At 46.7% G+C, this 19,586-nt stretch overlaps 1 protein-coding gene across 1 annotated transcript; it reads left to right on the forward strand.

Annotated features, from left to right (window-relative positions):
- Positions 1 to 14,169: 14,169 nt before the first annotated feature.
- Positions 14,170 to 19,386, forward strand: pim1 (Pim-1 proto-oncogene, serine/threonine kinase). Its single transcript, XM_064300624.1, has 6 exons — positions 14,170 to 14,606; positions 14,810 to 14,916; positions 15,079 to 15,129; positions 15,226 to 15,592; positions 17,334 to 17,510; positions 17,623 to 19,386. Exons 1-6 carry the CDS (start codon positions 14,525 to 14,527, stop codon positions 17,796 to 17,798), a joined length of 960 nt encoding a protein of 319 aa, XP_064156694.1. The 5' UTR covers positions 14,170 to 14,524; the 3' UTR covers positions 17,799 to 19,386.
- Positions 19,387 to 19,586: the final 200 nt, after the last annotated feature.

The raw sequence follows: 19,586 nt of genomic DNA on the forward strand, positions 1-19,586 counted from the left end.
GTTTTTTTTTTTTTCCGATTCTACAGAAGTCAAAAGGGGAACCCCCTCCCCCGTTCAAAAAAGGTAAGGGGGAAATAAAAGACAAAGTGAAAATTTCCCTATACGGGAGGGAAACTGCAAACGGAAAGCATAGGGGGCGGGGCTTATTAAAGAGGCAGGAGCGGGAGTTCCCCTCCCTGACTTCGCACGGGGCAGATGTCAGTGGTCTAACAAGGAAAAGAAAAATCACAGCAGAGAGTGATGCTCCCACTCTGCTTCCTCTTTGGGCTTGCGGTGTGGGGGGGGTCGGGGTTGGGGGGGGGGGGGCAGTGTTGATGCAGGCAGCATGTCACTGCAGTCCCTTAGCTGCTCCGCGTTTAGGTTTGGTGGGCGGGGTGGGGGTGGTGGGGGGGCGGGCAGTGTACCGCCCCCTTTTAGACGTCCCAGGAAGGTGACAGGAGACAGTCTTTCTTCCTGTTTCAGCAGATTCCTGCCCACCTCTAATTCAATCACCTCCCGGAGGACAATTTGCAGCCCTCTGACCCTTAAACCCATTACCGAAGTGCGGGGGGGCACAGCACCACACCACACCTGCTACCACGCTTCATGTACTACTGCAGGACAGAGCTGGCACTGGCTTCTTTCACTGGGCACGGGTGCAAGAATATAACCCCCCCCCCCCCCCTTTTCACTAGCCAAACAGTATCTGATCCTGGTGTTTTGCTGAATAACTCAGCCGTATTCAAAAGGCCTTACTCAACTGTTTCGATTGCTGCGCATCTCAAAGTAACAGTATCCAGTCAGTGGAACTACAAGCCCTGCAACAACATCATTTCCCAGGGGCAGCGTCACACAGAAATTCATACACGCCGTGCGGATGCTGTCGATTGGCCCCCGATAAATTCGGCTACAGGAAATGAATCCCGTCGTATCTGGTTTCTACTGTAAATACTTCCTGTTGAAAGACCCGCCGCTGATTTACACAATTTGTTACACGTATATCTACACATGCCCAGCACCTCGCAGCTGTACCTGTATATCCTGGGCACGCTTTAACTCTGACAGGCGTGGTTGTTTAACTGAGCACGGTGTGTGTGCTCAGGAGGAGAAAAGACTGGTCAAACATTTTTAAAAGCCAGACGATTTTCAGTTGTAGTTATATGTGCCGTTTCGCCTTATTCTTATGTTTAACCCGTTGAGGATTACGTTTTTTGGAATGTTTTTTTTCTTCTTCAAAATTCTAAGTCAGTGTGTTCTGGAACTGCTTTGCTTTCAGTTACCAGTAGTGATTGTTGCATCAGCATTAGAATGTTCGGTAAACAACATTCTAATCTCACATTTGTGACCTCACACTTTTAAGGTTTAACCACCAATTAATGAGTCCGTAATAAGAAACTGCTTGACTTAAAAAAATATATTTTTATTTATTAATTTTATTTTTAAAGGACACTATAAAAATAAAACCCTTGAGTTTTAGTGCATGTACACACACAGGAGGAGCAGCTGTGTACAGTGTGCAGTAAGAGTGTGCAGTCTCTTCCCTGGCTCTCCCAGCCCTGCTCCTGACACACCCACCTGCTTGCACTCGCAGTGCCGCACGCCTCAGTATCAGCGGGAGGCTGCAGTGCAGAGAGAGCTCGACACGTGTTCCGCACCTCACTGCAGTCCTCGTATCCTCACCCTGGGGAAGGGTCGGTGGCAGACTCCGACAGAACTGTGAGCGTTTCCGGGCAACGTAGTATTTGCCTGCGGTGCTTTCAAACCCCACATTTATTTCATTATTTATTTGCATAAGTTCTTTTTGGTTTTTTTTTCTTTTTTTCTTTTAAACAAATTTAAAGAAAAAAGTGGGTGAGGAAGAAGCACAGTGTGTCTAGGACTTATCTAGGAGCCCCACCCAAACTGGGCTGAGACAGTCACAAGTGGTAGAGTACAGGCTAAGGGGGGGAGGGGGAGGGGGAGGTGGAGGGAGAAGGGGGGAAATGCTGCAGAACAGGCTGATTTGGGAGGAGAAGCACGGGAGGGAGGAGGGGCATCAGTGGTCACCTCCAGACCCTCCTGTCTACCCCTGTTATTCTGAGACAATTTAACCCTCCCTGACCACCTCCCCCCCCAATCTTCCCCTCACTGAAACAAAGCAGAGGCTTTTCAGTAGTGGCCCTCTAATTGAGACAAGTGGGGGTAATTTCCCGGCTGAGTGTCTTGCTGGGGCTGGACAGGTACTCCGCTCTCCGCTCCACGACTCTGATCCAGGCCTGTGTTGACATGAAAGCTGACCCGTGCGTGACCTCCGGGACCTCCGCGGCCCTTTCCCACATTGCCCCCATCTTTGATGTTGACCGGAGGCCTTTCCCATGATCCCCTGGGTCAGGACCCTTGTGCAACCTGAACCGTGCGGTGGTGGGGGTGGGGGGGGGAGGGGAGGCTACCTGAGGAAGGACCTCACAGAAGTGTCTGACCCAATCCTACTTCCTGCTTCTCCAAAAAAAATCACATCCCCCCCCCCACCCCCCCATCCTTCCTCCCTCCCTTCCTCCCCTGTTCCCTCATTGGGAAGTATTTCCCAAGTCCTGCTTTCCTGCTTAATTTAGTAACAGGGAGGTCAGGGAAGGAGCAGAGGCAGCGGGAGGCGGGGGGGGGATGTCGGTTATTTCTCTCAGGTCCGATTGGCAGGAGGGCAACTGCCGCCTGCCCTCTCCACGTTAATGTCTGAAAAGCGAAAGGAGGGAAAACAATTAGAGTTAGAGCTGCACATAATGGCTGCCACATTCTATGCATTTTTCCTGGTTACAGGAGCAAAGAACGTATCCAAGTACTGGACCCCCCCCCCCCCCCATTGTGACACGCTTCAGCCTGCGTCCAATGAGCCGCGTTCAACAGGGGCACGAGTCACGAGAGTCCGGTCGCCGGCGTTTTCCTCGTTAGAAGTCAGGTGACCCTTGCGCGGTTCGGTGGGGAAAGCGGATGAAAGGGGGCCTCTATTTTCCTGGCGGGATTGGCGAGGCGCGGCGGCTCGTTCGGGTCACGTGAGGGAGGGGCTCCCCGGAGAGGGTCACGCGAAAGCGGTTATGTGCGAAGCGGAGGGAAAGTCGAGCCTCCGGATTGGCCGGGGACATCGTGTGCGAGGGGGAAAAAGCCTGCTCTTGACTGGCTTCGGCTGGGGTTAGCTGAGGGGACTGCAGGGCGGAAAACCGGCTCACGTGCCACACATTAAACTAAGGAGGACGAATCTTTAAAAACATTATTCTTCAGGAAACCAGTGTCCTCATTTGTAAAAGAGTACATTTTTTTTGCTCCAGTTGTGTTGTCTTGTCATTGAAGGAAACCAAAACCAACTTTAAAATTTCCATTTGCAGTTTTTTTTTTTTTTTACCTAGGTTTGTAAATTGAAAGTTGAAATTTTGGGTTTGTATACTGAGAGTAGAAACTGCAGGCATCTACTCCATCTTTTGTTGTTGATTGCTGAGGGGAGTGGTTCCGTTTGGCCTACTAACAAGTGGGGGGGAAAAGGCCACTGTTAAGACTTGGGGGGGGAAAGCATACCTTGCAGTATAAAACGAGAAACAGTCGCTGGCTTCATTGTGCTGCAATAAAACCATATATATTAAACAAGGTTTTTGTCAGCTGGGTTGAGAGAGAAGCAAGGGTGGGGTCTTCACATTAACGTTCCTGACATTCTTAACGCATACCGTCGTCCTGTGCAGCTTGCATATCATAGCAGCTGGGATACTGGATGTTCTCTAAAGGAATTAAGGTTCCTTAAGAAGTGCCGTGCGGTCCGGTACGATTGCCCGCCCTCCATCTCGATGGGAGTCCCAGCCTGTAATCTTTTTGGGTTACAGGGGTCCCAGCTCCCTAACCGCCGTGCCACACTCTCACCCAAGTGACATACTCTGGGCCTTTCATGTGGCTGCCTCTGGGGTGCAGTAGCTGGGAGGCGCGGGTTCGAAAGAAGAGGCGCGTCGTCCAGCACTGTTTTTTAGTTGCGCCACCAAACCGCCTCGGCTAAAAACCCGAAATTACAACGGAAATTATAATGGAGTTGTAATCACACGTGGGGAAAAAGGGGCAGTTATGTATGGAAGCTGTGTTTTACCGAAAATAGACATAGTTTGTGTTGTGTTTTACATTTTTTTGTGTTTTGTTTTTTTTTTTTTTTTGCAGTTTTGTTTTATTTCTCTTTTTTTTTTAATTTAAGTTTATGCAACAGCTAGGAAGGAAAATGTAGCTTTCCAGGCAGATGGATCTGTGAAAAAATTTGCACATATGCTTTTTTTTTTGTTGGATATGCTGGCCCATTAGCTGCAGGGGATGGGAGCTAGCTCTAGCTTGTACCAGCCTAAACTGGTTTTGCAGAGCTGAGGGGGTCCCCAGGCTAGAAGTATTACTTTCAGTTTATCTTTGTCTCTTTACTTAACCTTTTTTCCTTCTTTTATGTCAACCTTTGTAGTCTTACAAAGTCATACATTCATAGGGTCCTTTTTTAAAGCGTTAAATGAAAAGGGGATACTTTCCTTTTAAACTCTTAAAATCTCATTTTGTTAATGTTTTCCCGCCAAGAGTCCATGTCTCCATTACAACTCTCAGGCTCTTAACCTGTAAGCTGTAAAGTCTCATCCTCTGATACATACTGTTAATATGTGAGCCACCTAGGACCCGGTTCAGAATTTTCTTCATGTGTCGACCTACACAATAGTGTTTTTCATTTGACTAGTGTTGTGACTAATCTTTTTTTGGATGGGGGTTTTGGTGCTCTGTCATGGAAAATATCGTGGTCACTAAAGCTTAAATGCTTAATTTAATGCTTAATGCAGTGCCTGTTTTTGGGAATATACGTCATATCTATAGTCATTATTCAGGGTGCTTCTCTGTACTTTCCTTAAAACCTGAATGCACCAGATGCTGCCGCAATAATAATCTATTCAAAACCTGCACGATGTAGTACACTCTCTTACGAAACACAGCCTTCCTCAAATTTTGCATGTTTATTCCATTCATATTACGTTACATTGCTGCCATTTTGCAGACGCTCTAGTCCAGAGCGACTTCATTTATATTTATATTGCTACATATACTGTTTAATTCTGTTAACATCAGAGCATGTTTAATATTCTGAAATGTGTCTGCATATTAAGAAGGCTAATCAGCATTGCGCTTTTATTTAATTTTTCGTTTTTTTTTTTACGCGCTGTGTTGTGTTGCTTTCTCCATTGCTGTGCAGGCGGCCTCCTGTCTCTCTTAATTACTGGGAAATCTCCGTCAGTTACGGCGAAGCAGCTGGCCTTTCAGTCTACGCACAGCGCGCTGGCTAATCCCAAAAACAACGGTTAGATCAGCCTTCTAATGACAGTCACAAAATGATTTTTTTTACGTTATGGCAATGATTATTTTCATAATCGTTATTGTCTGTATAATCGTAACTACGAGAGGCGTCATTATTATATGTACTTTCATTTGAAAGACAGACAAGATTTCTGTCTGTGAGCGTTATAATCAAGTTGGACCGTTCAGGTCCTCCTGCTTTGCTCATTTAGTGGGGATGAGCACTGAAGAGTGAGTAATTAACAGTAGGAAAGCCATTTAAGTGTGTTACTGGTTGTATATAAATTAAAGGTGATTCTCAAAGTGTTACGGTTTGGTCATCACCTTTTAGCCATTGACTTAGCAGGCCAAGTAAAAATAGTGTTCTCAGTATTGGTATATTGGCCTGTGGACTGGTTTAACCCTCTGGACAGGTAGGTCTTCTACAATGTTTTTTCCACAAATTCTTCATCACTGTTCATAGAATTCCGTTGCTATCGGTTACCAGTAGTGATTGTTACGTCAGCATTAGAACACTCAGGACAACATACTGTATTTGTGTTCTCACACCGTAAATGGATAATTGAGCTACTGACCTACCGGGCATGTGCTCCATCAAGATAGTATTTTGACAGGAAAGCTGTCAAACAGAAAAGGGACTGCACAGGCAGTTTTCCCACTGTCATTGTTTGTTTGTCTCAGCCCACTTACCACATCGAATATCGGCAAACGGGGTCTTGGAACAGCTGTAAAGTTGATTAGGATGTCGCCTTTGATTTATTGGCAAACAAGTGTACTGGGAGGTCAGGTGGGATGTTTTTTTATGTGTGGGGCAGGGGGAGGGGGGTGTGTTTACACACAAGACAGTGAGGCTTTTGTGTTCACGTGGGAGTGTGTTGTGGAGAGCCGGTGAACTTTTCCCTGTGTGGTGCTGGAAACATCATCGGGGTATCAGGGATGTAATGAACCACAAGATGCGATTTCTGTCCTCTGCAAAAAGTACAGGTGTACATTGCTGTTACACAAAATAGTGCAGGGATAACAACGATACATCTTTTAATAGTTTCTATGCATTTAAGCATTTTAGGCATTCTATTGGTATGATATGCCTGAAATATGCTCGTAAAAATACATTTTATTTTAGAGTGACTTGCAGTTGATGTACACAGTTCACATCAGCAGCACGGACAGCTTGCTCCCCAGCGTCTGTGGCAGTGCAGCTAATGTGTACGATCACACTTATAGAATATAGCGCCCCGGTGGCAAACTAGTGCTGCCGTTCGCTGAACCCCGGAGGGTTTGGTGTTTTATGGCACGTTGTGTTTAACTTAGCCGTCCTGTACAAAGAGACAGCTTAAACCATCAGACCGAGCGCGGCGGTGAGCATTTACACCTGTGCAAATACGTCAGAGGGAGTGGGACGGCGAGAGGGACTGAGAGAGAGCCAGCGGCCTGGGCCTGCATGGGGGGTAGCTGCGCAGACGGGTGGGTAGCTGCGCAGACCGGTGGGTAGCTGAGCAGACAGGTGGGTAGCTGAGCAGACAGGTGGGTAGCTGCGCAGACAGGTTTGTGGTGGTGGGTAGCTGCGCAGACAGGTTTGTGGAGGTGGGTAACTGTGCAGACGGGCAGGTTAGCTGCGCAGACGGGTAGTCGCAGGAGAAGCGGGCTCCCGCACCAGGCTGTGGGATGCTGGGGATGGAGCTCTGCTTGGGCAGGCTTAGGAAGGCCTCGCAAGAAGGAGGTTGCGGGTTCAAGTCCCGGCCAGCCCAGATCCTCTCCACGTGGAGCATTCTCCCCATGTTCTCCACGTGTTCAGATGGGTTTCCTATGGGTGCTTCGGTTCCCTCCCCACAGCCAAAAACATGCAGCTCGGGGGTCTTACAGACGAAAATGACCCTTCCTGGCTAACTCTGGTACATTTACAGAGATTGCTATTAATGTGCACTGTCCCTGTCAAATGCACTAATAAATTAAATGAAATTGAAGCCAGCCTGTAGGCCGGATGCCAGCCGGGCAAAGGGCTTGTGGCTGATGGGACTCCGTGGTCACGTGACCAGCAGATAATGTTTTATCTTGGGGGTGACTGAGGCCCATGTGACTCTGAGAGGAGAAAAAAAAAGAAAAGAAAAGTTCACCTGTTGGAGGAGTGGCATGCTCTCCAGAGGGGGAAGGCTTCTGAGCTGGCTGAGAGAGGGAGCACATGGAGATTGGGGAATAGGGGCCGGTTTTTTTGGATTGGTCAGGACAGCTGGAGTACCGCATGCCTGCAGGAGCATGGGTTATTAAAAGACCGGGACGGTGTGGGATTGAGGGGGGGGGTGCTGCTTTTCGGCAGATGGGGCACTGTGTCGCTGTCACTCCGGTGCTCTGCTGATGGGGCATCCAAATATCAGCGCTCTACGCGGAGCTTCCATTACACAGGCATGGCATAACGCTCCCGCGTCCGTGGTGTGACACCCCAGGTCACACTCCCGGTCCCAAAGCGGCCGCCCCCCCAGCCCCCCCCAGCCCCCTCGCTGACGTAAATGCCGGGAACACGAGGCCTCGTTGATTCCACCACTATGTGGGGGGGGGGGAGGAGTGGTCCCTGTTAGTGCTGGCTGGCAAGCCGGGGTGGGGGGGGGGGGGGTTGAGAGAGCGCTTGCCTGTCAGTGAAGTGATATGATCTGCAGCCCTGTGAGAGATCCATCACTGTCTGTGAAGGACAGGGCAGCGCCACTATCTGTGATTGGGCGATCGACGTTTGGGGACCAGGCAACCACGTTGCCACAGTCTGTGAGGGAGTGATTACAGTGTCAGTATATGAAGTGTGTGGTTACAGTGCTAATATCTGTGAGTGAGTGGTTATAGTGTTGGTATCTGTGAGCCAGTGGCTATAACGTTGATATCTGTGAACCAATCATTGTAGTGTTGATATCTGTGAGCCAGTGGGTATAGTACTGCTATCTGTGAGTCAGTGGTTATAATGTTGATATCTGTGACCCAGTGGTTATAGTGTTGATATCTGTGAGCCAGTTGTTATAATGTTGATATCTGCGAACCAGTGGTTATAGTGTTGATAAATGTGAGCCGGTGGTTATAATGTTGATATCTGTGAGCCAGTGGTTATAATGTTTATATATGTGAACCAGTGGTTATAGTGTTTATATTTATCTATTTCTCTTTTCTATCCTTGTGCTTTGCAAATAGCATTAGAGGGAATCTGTGTGTGTTTGTGTGAGTTGGGGGGGGGGGGGGTTTTGGGTCAAGCTACTTTTAGTTCAGGGGCAGCAGGGGGGTACCCTGGGAAGACAACTGGTCAGTGGGAGATCTCCCCTCTAATGCGGTTGGCATCTCCGATGATGTAAAGCGGCTTAGAGCTGGAAAGCTATACCGGTGCTATGACACCATCCATGTTAGGCCCGCTGATAGATGTAGGGGTCCTGTCCCCCGTGTCCATAACACAGGCTGAGATGAGCTCACTGGGATCCGGTGACGCACTCCTGCAAAGGCCCTCCCGTGTGCCGGTACGGCCACCTCCAGCAAAGGTCGAAGGTGTAAGCGCCAGGGGGTTGACGTTGGTGGGTGGCGGGATGACCTCTGACCTGAAGTAGTCCTACTCGGGACCGATCGGACCTTTTTTTTTCTCTCAGGGTCAGAAGATACAGTGACAAAATGCTTCTGCTACCTCTCTGCCACCAACCAGGCTACTTTCTCCCATGAGGCTCCTCTTCCTTTGATTGCTCCAAAAAATGGGCGACTTCTGGGAGCATTGAATCATGGGAATTGTAGTAAAATACATCAAGCGGCTATATTGGTCACGATTTGACTTTGCACCAACTCCTCCGTGAGACGGGGTACCTCTCGGTTCCAAACTCTTCTCCTCTTCTCACCCTACCCTGCCATCTTTCTTCTCGTCCCCCTCTCTAAATATACACCCAGCAGCTGCCACGCGGCTCGTCATCTCTCCTGAAGCGCTGCCAGCAACTGCGAGCGGGTCCGTCTTCCCTTTCAGACTCTCTGTGTGAACCCCCCCCCCCCCCCCCCCCCGGCTATAATAAGCAAGCCCACGGCTCATCTCTCATTCTCTCTATCTCTCTGTAGCTCTATCTATCTATCTCTCTCGCTCTCTATCTCTCTCTCTGAATCTCTGTCTCTCTCAATATTGTAATTGTTAAAAGCCTAGCTTCTCGTTTTTTTTTTCTCTACTAGGTCATCGCCGACCGCTGTTTTGATTTCCCTTCTCTCTCACTCCCAGTCTCTCTTTCTCTCTCTCTCTCTCTCAACCTCTATCTCTCAATATTGTAATTGTTAAAAGTCTAGCTTCTTGTTTTCTTTCTCTACTAGGCAATCGCTGACCGCTGTTTTGATTTCCCTTCTCTCTCTCTCTCTATGTCTCTCTCACTCTCTCTCCCTCTTTCCCCCCCGCCCACCCAACCCCCCCCCCCGGTCCCGTCAGCCAGTTTAACAGGGGGCTCCCCTTGAAGGGCTTTCCTGATGTCAGCTTTTTCTGTCTGACTGTTTTCGGGTTTCAGTGTTGCTCAGCAAGACTGCAAAAAAAAAAGAAGAAGGAAGAAAAGAAATAACAAGGCTAATTGAAAACAGGACATGCCTATCTCGTACATTATAACCTCACCAAAAACAAAAAAAGAGCAGCGCGCTAAAAACAGGATGCAGAGTTCGACATTCCAATCCACCTACTGTAGATCTGAATTGTGTCTTTCCCTGTTATAACTCTCTCTCTCTCTCTCTCTCTGTTACATCCCCCTGAACCATTTAAACGATCCATGAGAAAACGTAAGTGTGCCAACGATGTTTACGAAAACATTTAACGAGAGTACTCGTTTACCTTATGAGTGGAAATGAACTGCGCAAAATGAACGGCAAGGATCGTAATTATTGTAATTGTGAAATTTGTAAACACTGATGTGTGCTTTTTGCTTCTGTCGTGGTGAATGGCGTACGCGTCCGATGGGTCGGTGTTCATTCAGCTAAACCAAGGGAAGGCGGACCTAGTTGGATCCCAAAACAGTAGTGAAACCCTCTTGAGGGGGGTGGGTGGGTGCTGGTAGGGGTGGAGAGGTGGGGGTGGTACTCTCTTTTGACCTCATTTTGGCTGCATTCTCACGCTGAATTCACACGGTTAGAAGTTCTGAGGAATGTCAGCGATACCGAGGGACACACAAAACAGTACATATAGTGCGGTCTGTAACACACAAAGACGGTAAACAATGCCAGGCACCATTATTTACCCGTTCTCGCCTTACACCGCTCCGCTGGGATAAAAAAGAAAAGAAAAATAATGATGTGTGCTGTGACCGTTTGGCTTGTGGCAATAGCCTGATCTTATCACCACGTCCAGTCAGGGATTTTAAGGATTAAAGTGGCGGATTTCAACTGTCAACCCGTTACGTCTAACCCAAGTTAGGGAAGCCCAAGCAAGGCTATCATATCTGGGAGAGAGGCTTTCAACCAGGGGTGCGGTATGGGAGGACGGGTGGGGCGGGGGGGCGGGGGGGGCGGTTGGATGATTCCAAGGGCCCTAACTGACTCGGGGCTCTCAAAAAAATATTAGAACACAAGATTGTCTGGGGTGGTGGGGCCCAATGTGAGGTCTCTTCATGGGGACAAAAATCCGTGACGACTCCTCTGCTTTCAAATCCCCCACCCAAACCCCACCCCCCAAAAAAAAAAAAATATATATATATATATATATAACCAGGAACAAAGCAGATAGCACATTTGACTATAAGGGGGTGGCTTTATCCATCCATTTTTTTTCCACCTGGTATGAAAAACCCTTTTTATGCAGCAATAAATGTGCTATGTGTGGCTAGCTACATCTAGCCATATTCCTCAGAATGTCTTTAAAAAAAGTACATAGCCCAAACAATGCACAGTGAAGGAAATTAATGTCAGTAGTTAATATAACATTTGGCAATGATTTTAGCCAACCAGCAATTTTTTCATTTGCAGAAAAAAAAATTGCATATTTGTTACTTTGCATGCCAGGAACCCAGTTTGACTAAAACACAAATTAAAGTAGAAGTGCACCACTTTATTATAACAGACGTGAGTCTTTTTAAGTTGATTTCATTCTATTATATTAAGTCAAAATCCACAGCATACATTGACACACTCCTCCTCCAGACAGAATAGCTATTTCCCTTGTGCAAGTATTAGTCAGCAGCCTCTTGTTTTGCCAACTTTTTTTAAACCATTTTTTAAAATAAATAAATTCAAGTCCGCAGTTATACAGAACAGCTTTTTTGAAAATGCACATTTTTATCGAGCACGTGTCGATCTGTCTGTGAAATGCACGCGTGGAAATCGTAAAAATATCAAAGCCCCCTGCTCCATTCGGGGTTTTTCTTACGCGGGACAGACTGCAGACTACACCCCAGTGAGTAACTGCCTCCTCCTCCTCCTCCTCCTCCTCGCCTTGTCCCAACAAGAGCAGGACGGGGCAGGGGCACATTCCTGAACACTGATGTCACGTCAGACCTCGCATTTTCTTCGGAGAAACACATACCAACGTCCGTTAACGACGGTGTATTTACATATAGTGCCGTCTGTAAGCTTTTTTTTTTTTTTTTTTGCAATCTTTGCCATTTTGGCCCTGTAATCCAGTACATTGGATTTTAAATGAAACAGTGAATTATGGGGTTACAGTGCAGACTGTCGAATAGAATTTTAGGGCATTTAGATCCATGTAGGGATTACAGCCCTTTTTTAAACAGCCCCCCCCATTTTAGGGGACCAAAAGAAATCGGACAAATTAACATAATCTTAAACGATGTCTGCATATTTAGTACTTGGTTGCAAAACCTTTGCATTTGATGCCTGACTGAAGTCTGCAACCCAAAGGCATCGCCAGACTCTGCATATCTTCGCTGGTGATGCTCTGCCAGGCATGTACCACAGCAATCTTCAGTTCCTGTTTGTTTCTGGGGTGTTTTGCCTGCAGTCTTGTCTTCAGCAAGCAAAACGCTTGTTCAGCTAGATTCAGGTCAGGTTGGCTGACTTGGCCAGTCAAGAGCACTCTACCTTTTTGGCCCAGAAAAAAAACTCCTTGGTTGCTTTAGCAGTGTGTTTGCGGTCATTGTCCAGCTGCAAGGACAGGCACAGCGCTCTGTTCAATGAGTTTTGAGGCGTTTGGTTGAATCTGAGCAGTTGTTTTTTGCACACTTCAGAATCCATCCTGCTGCTGCCGTCAGCAGTCACATCATCAATAAAGACAAGTGAGCCAGTTCCAGTGGCAGCCATTTATGCACAAGCCATAATACCACCTTCACTATGTATCGAAGATTGTCCATAAGGCTGTTCCAGAAAAAAAAAGTGCTTAAGTTTCTCTATGGTGATAGCAAAAACATATTTTTTAAAATACCCTTTAATAAATGCAGAGAATCTGCACTTTGACCGCACGTGAATTGTTTAATTACGAATCTAAAATTATATATATATAGGCCTATATGACGTGTAGAGGGAAAAGAATGGACTGAAAAGAGGGTTAGAGAGGGGTGCCGCGGGGGGGAATCATTGTGACCCGTTCAAACAGTGATATGCGCGGGAAACAAGAGGAGGAGGGGGGTTAAGCGTAGCCTTTTATCTCCTCTTTCCCACATCCTGCAGCCGAGTAAAAACGCGGCCACCCAATTTGAAAGAATGCCTGGTATGCGCCTACTCTCAATAGAGCTTCGCAGGCGGAGTCGGTTAGTATTGTTCGCGCAACTAAATAAAGCAAATAGCTGTCAAATAGGGTATTAAATCGCCGCGTTTTAATTGAAAATAATGAGCTTGTGCGTTGCACTGATGACCAAATAGCCAAAAACTGGTGTCTTCGGTGAGGTTTTGCCGCTGAAATACGAATACTTACACACACCGTAAAGCCGAGTCTGCGCTCAAAGAAATTGGCTTTATTTACATGTAAAATAGGCGGCTTGGGAGTGTGATCGTGTGAAGTGCAAGCTAGTTACTCTGTTCTGGGGTAAGGTTCATTGTTACTATGTGCACACACCCTATTTCAACGGTAGCAGGCTCGGAATTTACTCCAGGTGATAAACCAATAATTAAAGCCTTTTGGCGGCTTATGAGTGAATGTGGCATGCACGCCTATAACTGTAGCCTCAGCTAGGAAGGCAACACAGTAAATGTTTTTTTTTTTTTTTTTTTTTTTTAATGTAAAACTTAATTACTAAATATTCCAGCATATATGACGATACCATACTGCACAGTGTGTACATTTACCCCATTGAGTTAGGTAGCCTTATTAAATAATTTGGCTATCGATTATTATTTAAAAGGGGATTATCTGGCTTTTGCAAAGCCGCAGGAAAGTTATGCATTTTAGTGTGAATAATGTGGACTATGCTAAAACTTCGATCTGGGTTTGGTTGCTAAATTCACTGAACGTGGCAAACGATTGAGCCAGACGTCAATAATTACTGGAAATGTTAGCCTATTATTTGCAAGGGCTTAACTTAAATTATAGGAAACATGTTCATGAATTATTTGCTCGGGCTTAAATTTAAATTATAGGAAACGTGTTAATGAAATAGCAGCCTACTAACTTAAATACATAAACCCTCTGCAATCAATAGCACTTGTTCTCCGCTTGGAGGGAATTTGCACATCATCCTTCCTACAAAGTAACCAAAGGACCTCGCATCCTTCCTCCTCGCAAACTTCAGACGCTGAGTTTGTTCTAAAGAAAAAAAAATATTTTGGCGCGTTTTAATTCCCGCCACGTCAAGTCTAGCCGGTTATTCTTCTCTTTATTTTCATATGTGATTGGCATGTGTGTGGAAGCCCAGTGCTGCTTTTCCATTGGTTCAGTATAAAAAGGGGTGGAGAGAATGGTGACGAACTGGAGACCTCTCCTTTACTACGGATATATAGACGGTCTTACCGCCTCAACGACGTTTCAGTCCTTTGCCGGTGTCATTGTGGATGCAATACAACGGCAAGACGTAATCATTATTTATTGATGTTATATTTTGTAATTTATTTTCAGGATTAACTGTATTCTCTACTTGAATTTTTATTCGGGATATATTTAGCGGCGATACAGCTCGCTAGTTATATTTAAAATACAGATCCGCGGACTTAGCCCTCGCGTTAGCACGCTAGCTGGATGAAAAGCGATATCTCTTGTTTATACAGCGTGGATCCATAGCACTGTCACCGGAGACGTACAACGCCGAAACGCCAAGGCAAATTGGAATAATTGGACATATCTTTTAGGATTTTACTCGGGGAAAAAGGAATGCTGCTCTCCAAGCTTAACTCTTTTGCTCACATCTCAACCGTGGATATGCCGGCGAAAATCCAGCTTCAAGTTCAACAAGGTTAGCGGAAATGCTACATTTGGATTTGTCGCTCACTACTTTGCCAGCGTAGGCTATTAACTGTGGATAGTTACGGGGTGGAGGACAGCCATTTGTATCGACCACATTCGGCGCCGTTTTGCATGCACGGCGACTGATCTTGGAACGAAAATGTAGAGGGTGTTGTTAATCTAATGTTTATTTTTTTATTCTCTTGTGCACAGTGAAAGAGAGGGAACCGTTCGAGAAAGTTTACCAGGTCGGCGCTGTGTTGGGCAGCGGCGGGTTCGGCACGGTGTATGCTGGTTTGAGGATTGCTGACGGAGCGCCGGTAGGTTTTGATATGCATGTATGCATGTTAGCTCTGTGATTCCAATTTCAAAATAAGCATACTACGCGTTGAAAATTTTATGTGTTACCTTTTTGTTCGATGTCAAAGTTGATCTGTTGATAGGCGACCAAAGGCTTATTTTATTTGCATTTTTATTCTCAGGTTGCCATCAAACATGTGGCGAAGGACCGGGTGTCCGACTGGGGAGAACTGGTAAGGATGCATTGATTAAACCAATTTTCTGTGATCACTACGCAGAATGACTTGTATGAATGTTACTAATTGCATTTTTTTATTTTGTCATTCCAGCCGAACGGTTCTCGTGTTCCCATGGAGGTTTTGCTCCTGAAGAAGGTTGGCACGGGTTTTCGGGGTGTGATCAAGATGCTGGACTGGTACGAGCGCTCAGATAGCTTCATCATAGTCATGGAAAGGCCAGAGCACGTCAAGGACTTATTCGATTTCATCACGGAGAAGGGCGCCTTGCCGGAGGAGCTGGCCAGGAACTTTTTCCGTCAGGTTCTGGAAGCGGTTCGGCACTGTCACAACTGCGGCGTGGTGCACAGAGACATCAAAGACGAGAACATTTTAATCGATCTGCGAACGGGCGAGATGAAGCTGATTGACTTCGGATCCGGGGCGCTGCTCAAAGACACTGTATACACCGATTTTGACGGTAAGATCATTTTATATTCGGAAGCATTTCACACACCGAGGGGTGAAAACCATATCGTCCAGCGATTATATGTTGGTATTCACGAAAGTGCATTATTATAGTCCGTCAATATATTGGTTAGCTACATCAGTTCATTTGCACCATGTTTGTATGTAGGCCTGGTTATATGGTGATTTTTTTTTCCTTCCGTGGCGCAGTGTTGACATTCGCCTGTTGGCCGTGCACGCCTTTCCCTCTCGTGACATTGAAAGATTTCAAGCGAAAGAGTTGTTCCCATATAATATTTATATATTCTAGAAAATAGGGAAGGCTGTTTTCCCAATTTAAAAAAAATAAAAACAAAAGTCGCAATTTGATGGTCTGACCTGGCAAACTGGTCGACCGTGAATAGGGAGTGGCTAATATGATACAAGCTAGCGTTAAGTCAGAAGACACTGGAATGGAATTTTAGGTTGGCTGTTTTTTTTCACAAGCATCATTAGCCCGAAAATGACGTTGATCGAAGTATATGAGACCCGCAATTTTTGCCCTTTGCCTTGATGGCTTAAAAACGTGGCAGAAAACGAGCCAGCTTCGTTCGTAGCTATTTACTGTACGCAGTTGTGAACCGGCAACACCCGGCTCATCACTTGCCGAGAAATTGCACTGTGTAACTAGCCAGCTAGCTCCCTAGTATCCATTGTTGGCTGCGTAACGTCTGTTTCAAAACAAAAGATACTCCCACCCCTCTCCGCATGTGACCCGAACTCGGCAATGTTACCTAACCAGATTTCTTCACCTCTTTAGTTTTTTTTTTTTTACAACATTTAATTTATTCCGTGTGTAATTATTACTTAACGTAGGAAACACTTGCCAGTTTTGTGTAGTATTCTAGCGTGTACCGTGGTTAGCAAACCTAATAGTTAGCTATTTTGAAACGTGAGCCTGCCCCCCCCCCCCACACACACACTCCCCCACACCTAGTCACGAGCCATCTTGGGGAGCCGCTGACCTGATGGCGATCTACTAGTTTCGGGTTTCGTACTCGTAGATTATTTTAGATTATCTGTTGAGTTAGTCGTATTTGTCGTATATGTTATGCACAAATCGTTTTAATCATTTACGTTGTTGGAAAGGTAGCGAGTTAAATCAGAATCCAGCTACCGTGACACGATTACTACGGGGAAAATAATTTGTCTTCGGCGATAACGCTGACGTTTAAAAAAAAAAACAAACAAAAAAAACACATCGTTCTTGTGATTACATTCCGTATTATTTGCTGGATTCATAAAACGTTTCGCTTGTGTGCGACGACGGGTATCTTATTTGGACCGGCACGTGAATGTAAATTGCGTAGCGAGCCAGGGTGCTGCCTTTTGAGGAAAGTTGCGGGTGCGTGCTCGGAGGTTTGGCGCCCCCGTTCGGCGGGAAGCTGCGATTTCTACAACTCAAAGTTTGTAAACAATGTCACATGGCAACCCCAGCCCCCCATAAGCGCGCACACGCACACCATCGCGCTCACGGGCGCATGACTCGGCAGGGAAAATCCGCTGAGCGTTCTGTAACCAAACAACCGGTCACCATGGAAGGAAAAAAAACAAAACAATTTATTATGTTTTATTTTTTTTAATGAGAAATTAGATTCACTTTTTAAAATCTGAAAAAAATCTGATTGTTGGGTTGGATGGTTTTGTGTGTTCCGTATACAGTATTCTGTGGTTTAGACTCTTACGATGCATTTTTTTTTTGTTTTTTTTTGTAGGCACTCGAGTGTACAGCCCACCGGAGTGGATCAAGTACCACCGGTACCACGGGCGGTCCGCGACGGTGTGGTCGCTGGGCGTGCTGCTCTACGACATGGTGTGCGGCGACATCCCCTTCGAGCAGGACGAGGAGATCCTGAGGGGCCAGGTGCTGTTCCGCAGGAGAATCTCCACAGGTGAGCCCCTTACCTGCGATCATCATCGCTTCACTCGCCGTTTCAGCACCCCAGGCTCCACCTCCCCCCACCCCCCGTCGCTAACCGCTAATTCCCCTTTCCCTCTCCGCAGAGTGCCAGCAGCTGATCAAACTGTGCCTGTCCCAGCGGCCGGCCGAGAGGCCGTCCTTCGAGGACATCATCAATCACGCCTGGATGCAGGACGCGTCGCCCTCCGCGGAGTCCACCGAAATCCGGCTGCACAGCCTGAGCCACGAGCCCTCCGCCTTCCCCGCGTCCAGCAGCTAACCGCGCGCACACACACGCAAGCGCGCGCGCCCGCGCTGGCACAGCCGGGGGCCCGAGCAGGAAGCGCCGGGCCCAGCACCTCCCCCCACTGATGACAGGCACCACGCAACCCTTTTTATTTTAGTTTTTACACATTTTTTTTAAAACTTTTTTTTTTTTTTTTTTGCACGAAGGCCTGAATTCAGTGACATTGCCGCGGCGGGGTCGCGGTTCGGCGGTAAAGCCGCCGGCCGCAGGCCCGGTAACCCCGCAGGGGGTCCCGCTCGCGGCGTGAGCCTGGGCGCCACGGTGGTCGCCGGGCGGGGCGGGGTCGGGGGCGGGGCAGGGGGACGACCCGTCGCCTTTTTCTCCTTTTTTGTCCTTCTGGCTGAAGAGGAGCCGTCCCCCGCAGTGACTGCAGGGACCCCGTCTCCCTCTCCGCCACGCGGGCACGCTGTCACATGATGCAGAATGGACCAATCCCAGTCGTGAGCCACTGAGTCTGCACCGTCCACACAGACAGCCTGAGCTGTCCCCCCCCCGCCACGGCTATCCGCCCCGCCCACCCCCACCGGCGTCGGGGCTCGGGGAGAGAACTCAGAGAAGAGAAAACACACGTCACGTTCTAGCACCGGACATTTCTCCTGCGTCTATACTAGTGCCTTCCATGTGAGTTGCATCGTCGGGGACTGAGGAAAATACTTGAATTTTGAAAAGGAGAAGAAGAAAAACAGGAGAAAAACAAAAAGATTGCTGTTCTATAAACGCTGACATCACTCTGTTCCTTAACCGGACTTTTCTTTAGGCTTCCGTCTCACTAACTGGCCCCCGGGGGCGACCTCTGCCCCCCCCCCGGCCTTACACACGCGTCAATAGCAACCGGAATAACCTCCTGACGAAATTGTGCAAACTCCAACTGAAATACTTACCTCACGCTGGCGGCCATCTTGGCCTCACCTCTCCACCCCTCGTTTCCATAGCTACCACTCACGTAGTCATGAATGCACACAGCAATGCAACCACAATAACAGAATAACTACATTCGTGTTCTAAAGTATGTTCTTTTTGTTAATTTTTGTACATATGTACATTTATTTGTCATACTATAAAATTCCGAGATGGAACGGTTGTAAAGATATTTATTTGTCTGACTTTTTGCGCTCATACAAAAGCAATGTGGGATTATTTATTTATTTAAAGAGAAATAATTTTTTGTCAGCAGTTTATTTCATTCCACACTGTTATTGAAGGGCCCACAGATTATTTAAATCTATTTTTAACCATATTTATGGCTTAATTTTTTAAAAAACAATTTATGTGTGTAAATAACCTTCAAAGCACTTCTGTTTCAATGCATGGTGTATTGAATGTCTACTGAAATGGTAAAGAAAACTTGTTTTTTGTTTACCTATTTTTAAAAGAAAATGTCTGCTGTGCATTTGTATGGGTTGCGAATGTCCCCTTGTAAATACTGTGTTCACTAGCAGTTGCATGATTGCAGCTTGGATTTTTTTCCCTCATTCATTTGAATTGGATTAGAATTGTAAATGAAACCTAGAATCAAAATTATTTTTTTATACAATTTCAATAAATATTTTTTTTAGCCTTAGCCTTCTGACTCCGGTGGTTTATTCCCGTTTCTCCATCCCCCCCCCCCCCCCCCTCACGTCCTGCTGTTCACGTGTATTTTCACGTGCTGAAACTTTAGAGTGTTTAAAACATAAAACCAGGAAGGTGGCCAAACGATGGTCCTATTGATCCATATTCCAGTGGAATACTCTTAACACCAGGGTTCTGCAGTCCCAGCAT

The sequence above is a fragment of the Anguilla rostrata genome, chromosome 11 (assembly GCF_018555375.3).
Source record: "Anguilla rostrata isolate EN2019 chromosome 11, ASM1855537v3, whole genome shotgun sequence".
Lineage (NCBI taxonomy): Eukaryota > Metazoa > Chordata > Actinopteri > Anguilliformes > Anguillidae > Anguilla > Anguilla rostrata.

Excerpts from the sequence above, each read along its gene's own strand:
- pim1 (XM_064300624.1), top strand. The coding sequence starts at position 14,525 with ATGCTGCTCTCCAAGCTTAACTCTTTTGCTCACATCTCAACCGTGGAT. Across the intron at positions 14,917-15,078 it reads GGATTGCTGACGGAGCGCCG|GTTGCCATCAAACATGTGGC; the intron begins GTAGGTTTTGAT and ends TTTTATTCTCAG. Across the intron at positions 15,593-17,333 it reads TGTATACACCGATTTTGACG|GCACTCGAGTGTACAGCCCA; the intron begins GTAAGATCATTT and ends TTTTTTTTGTAG.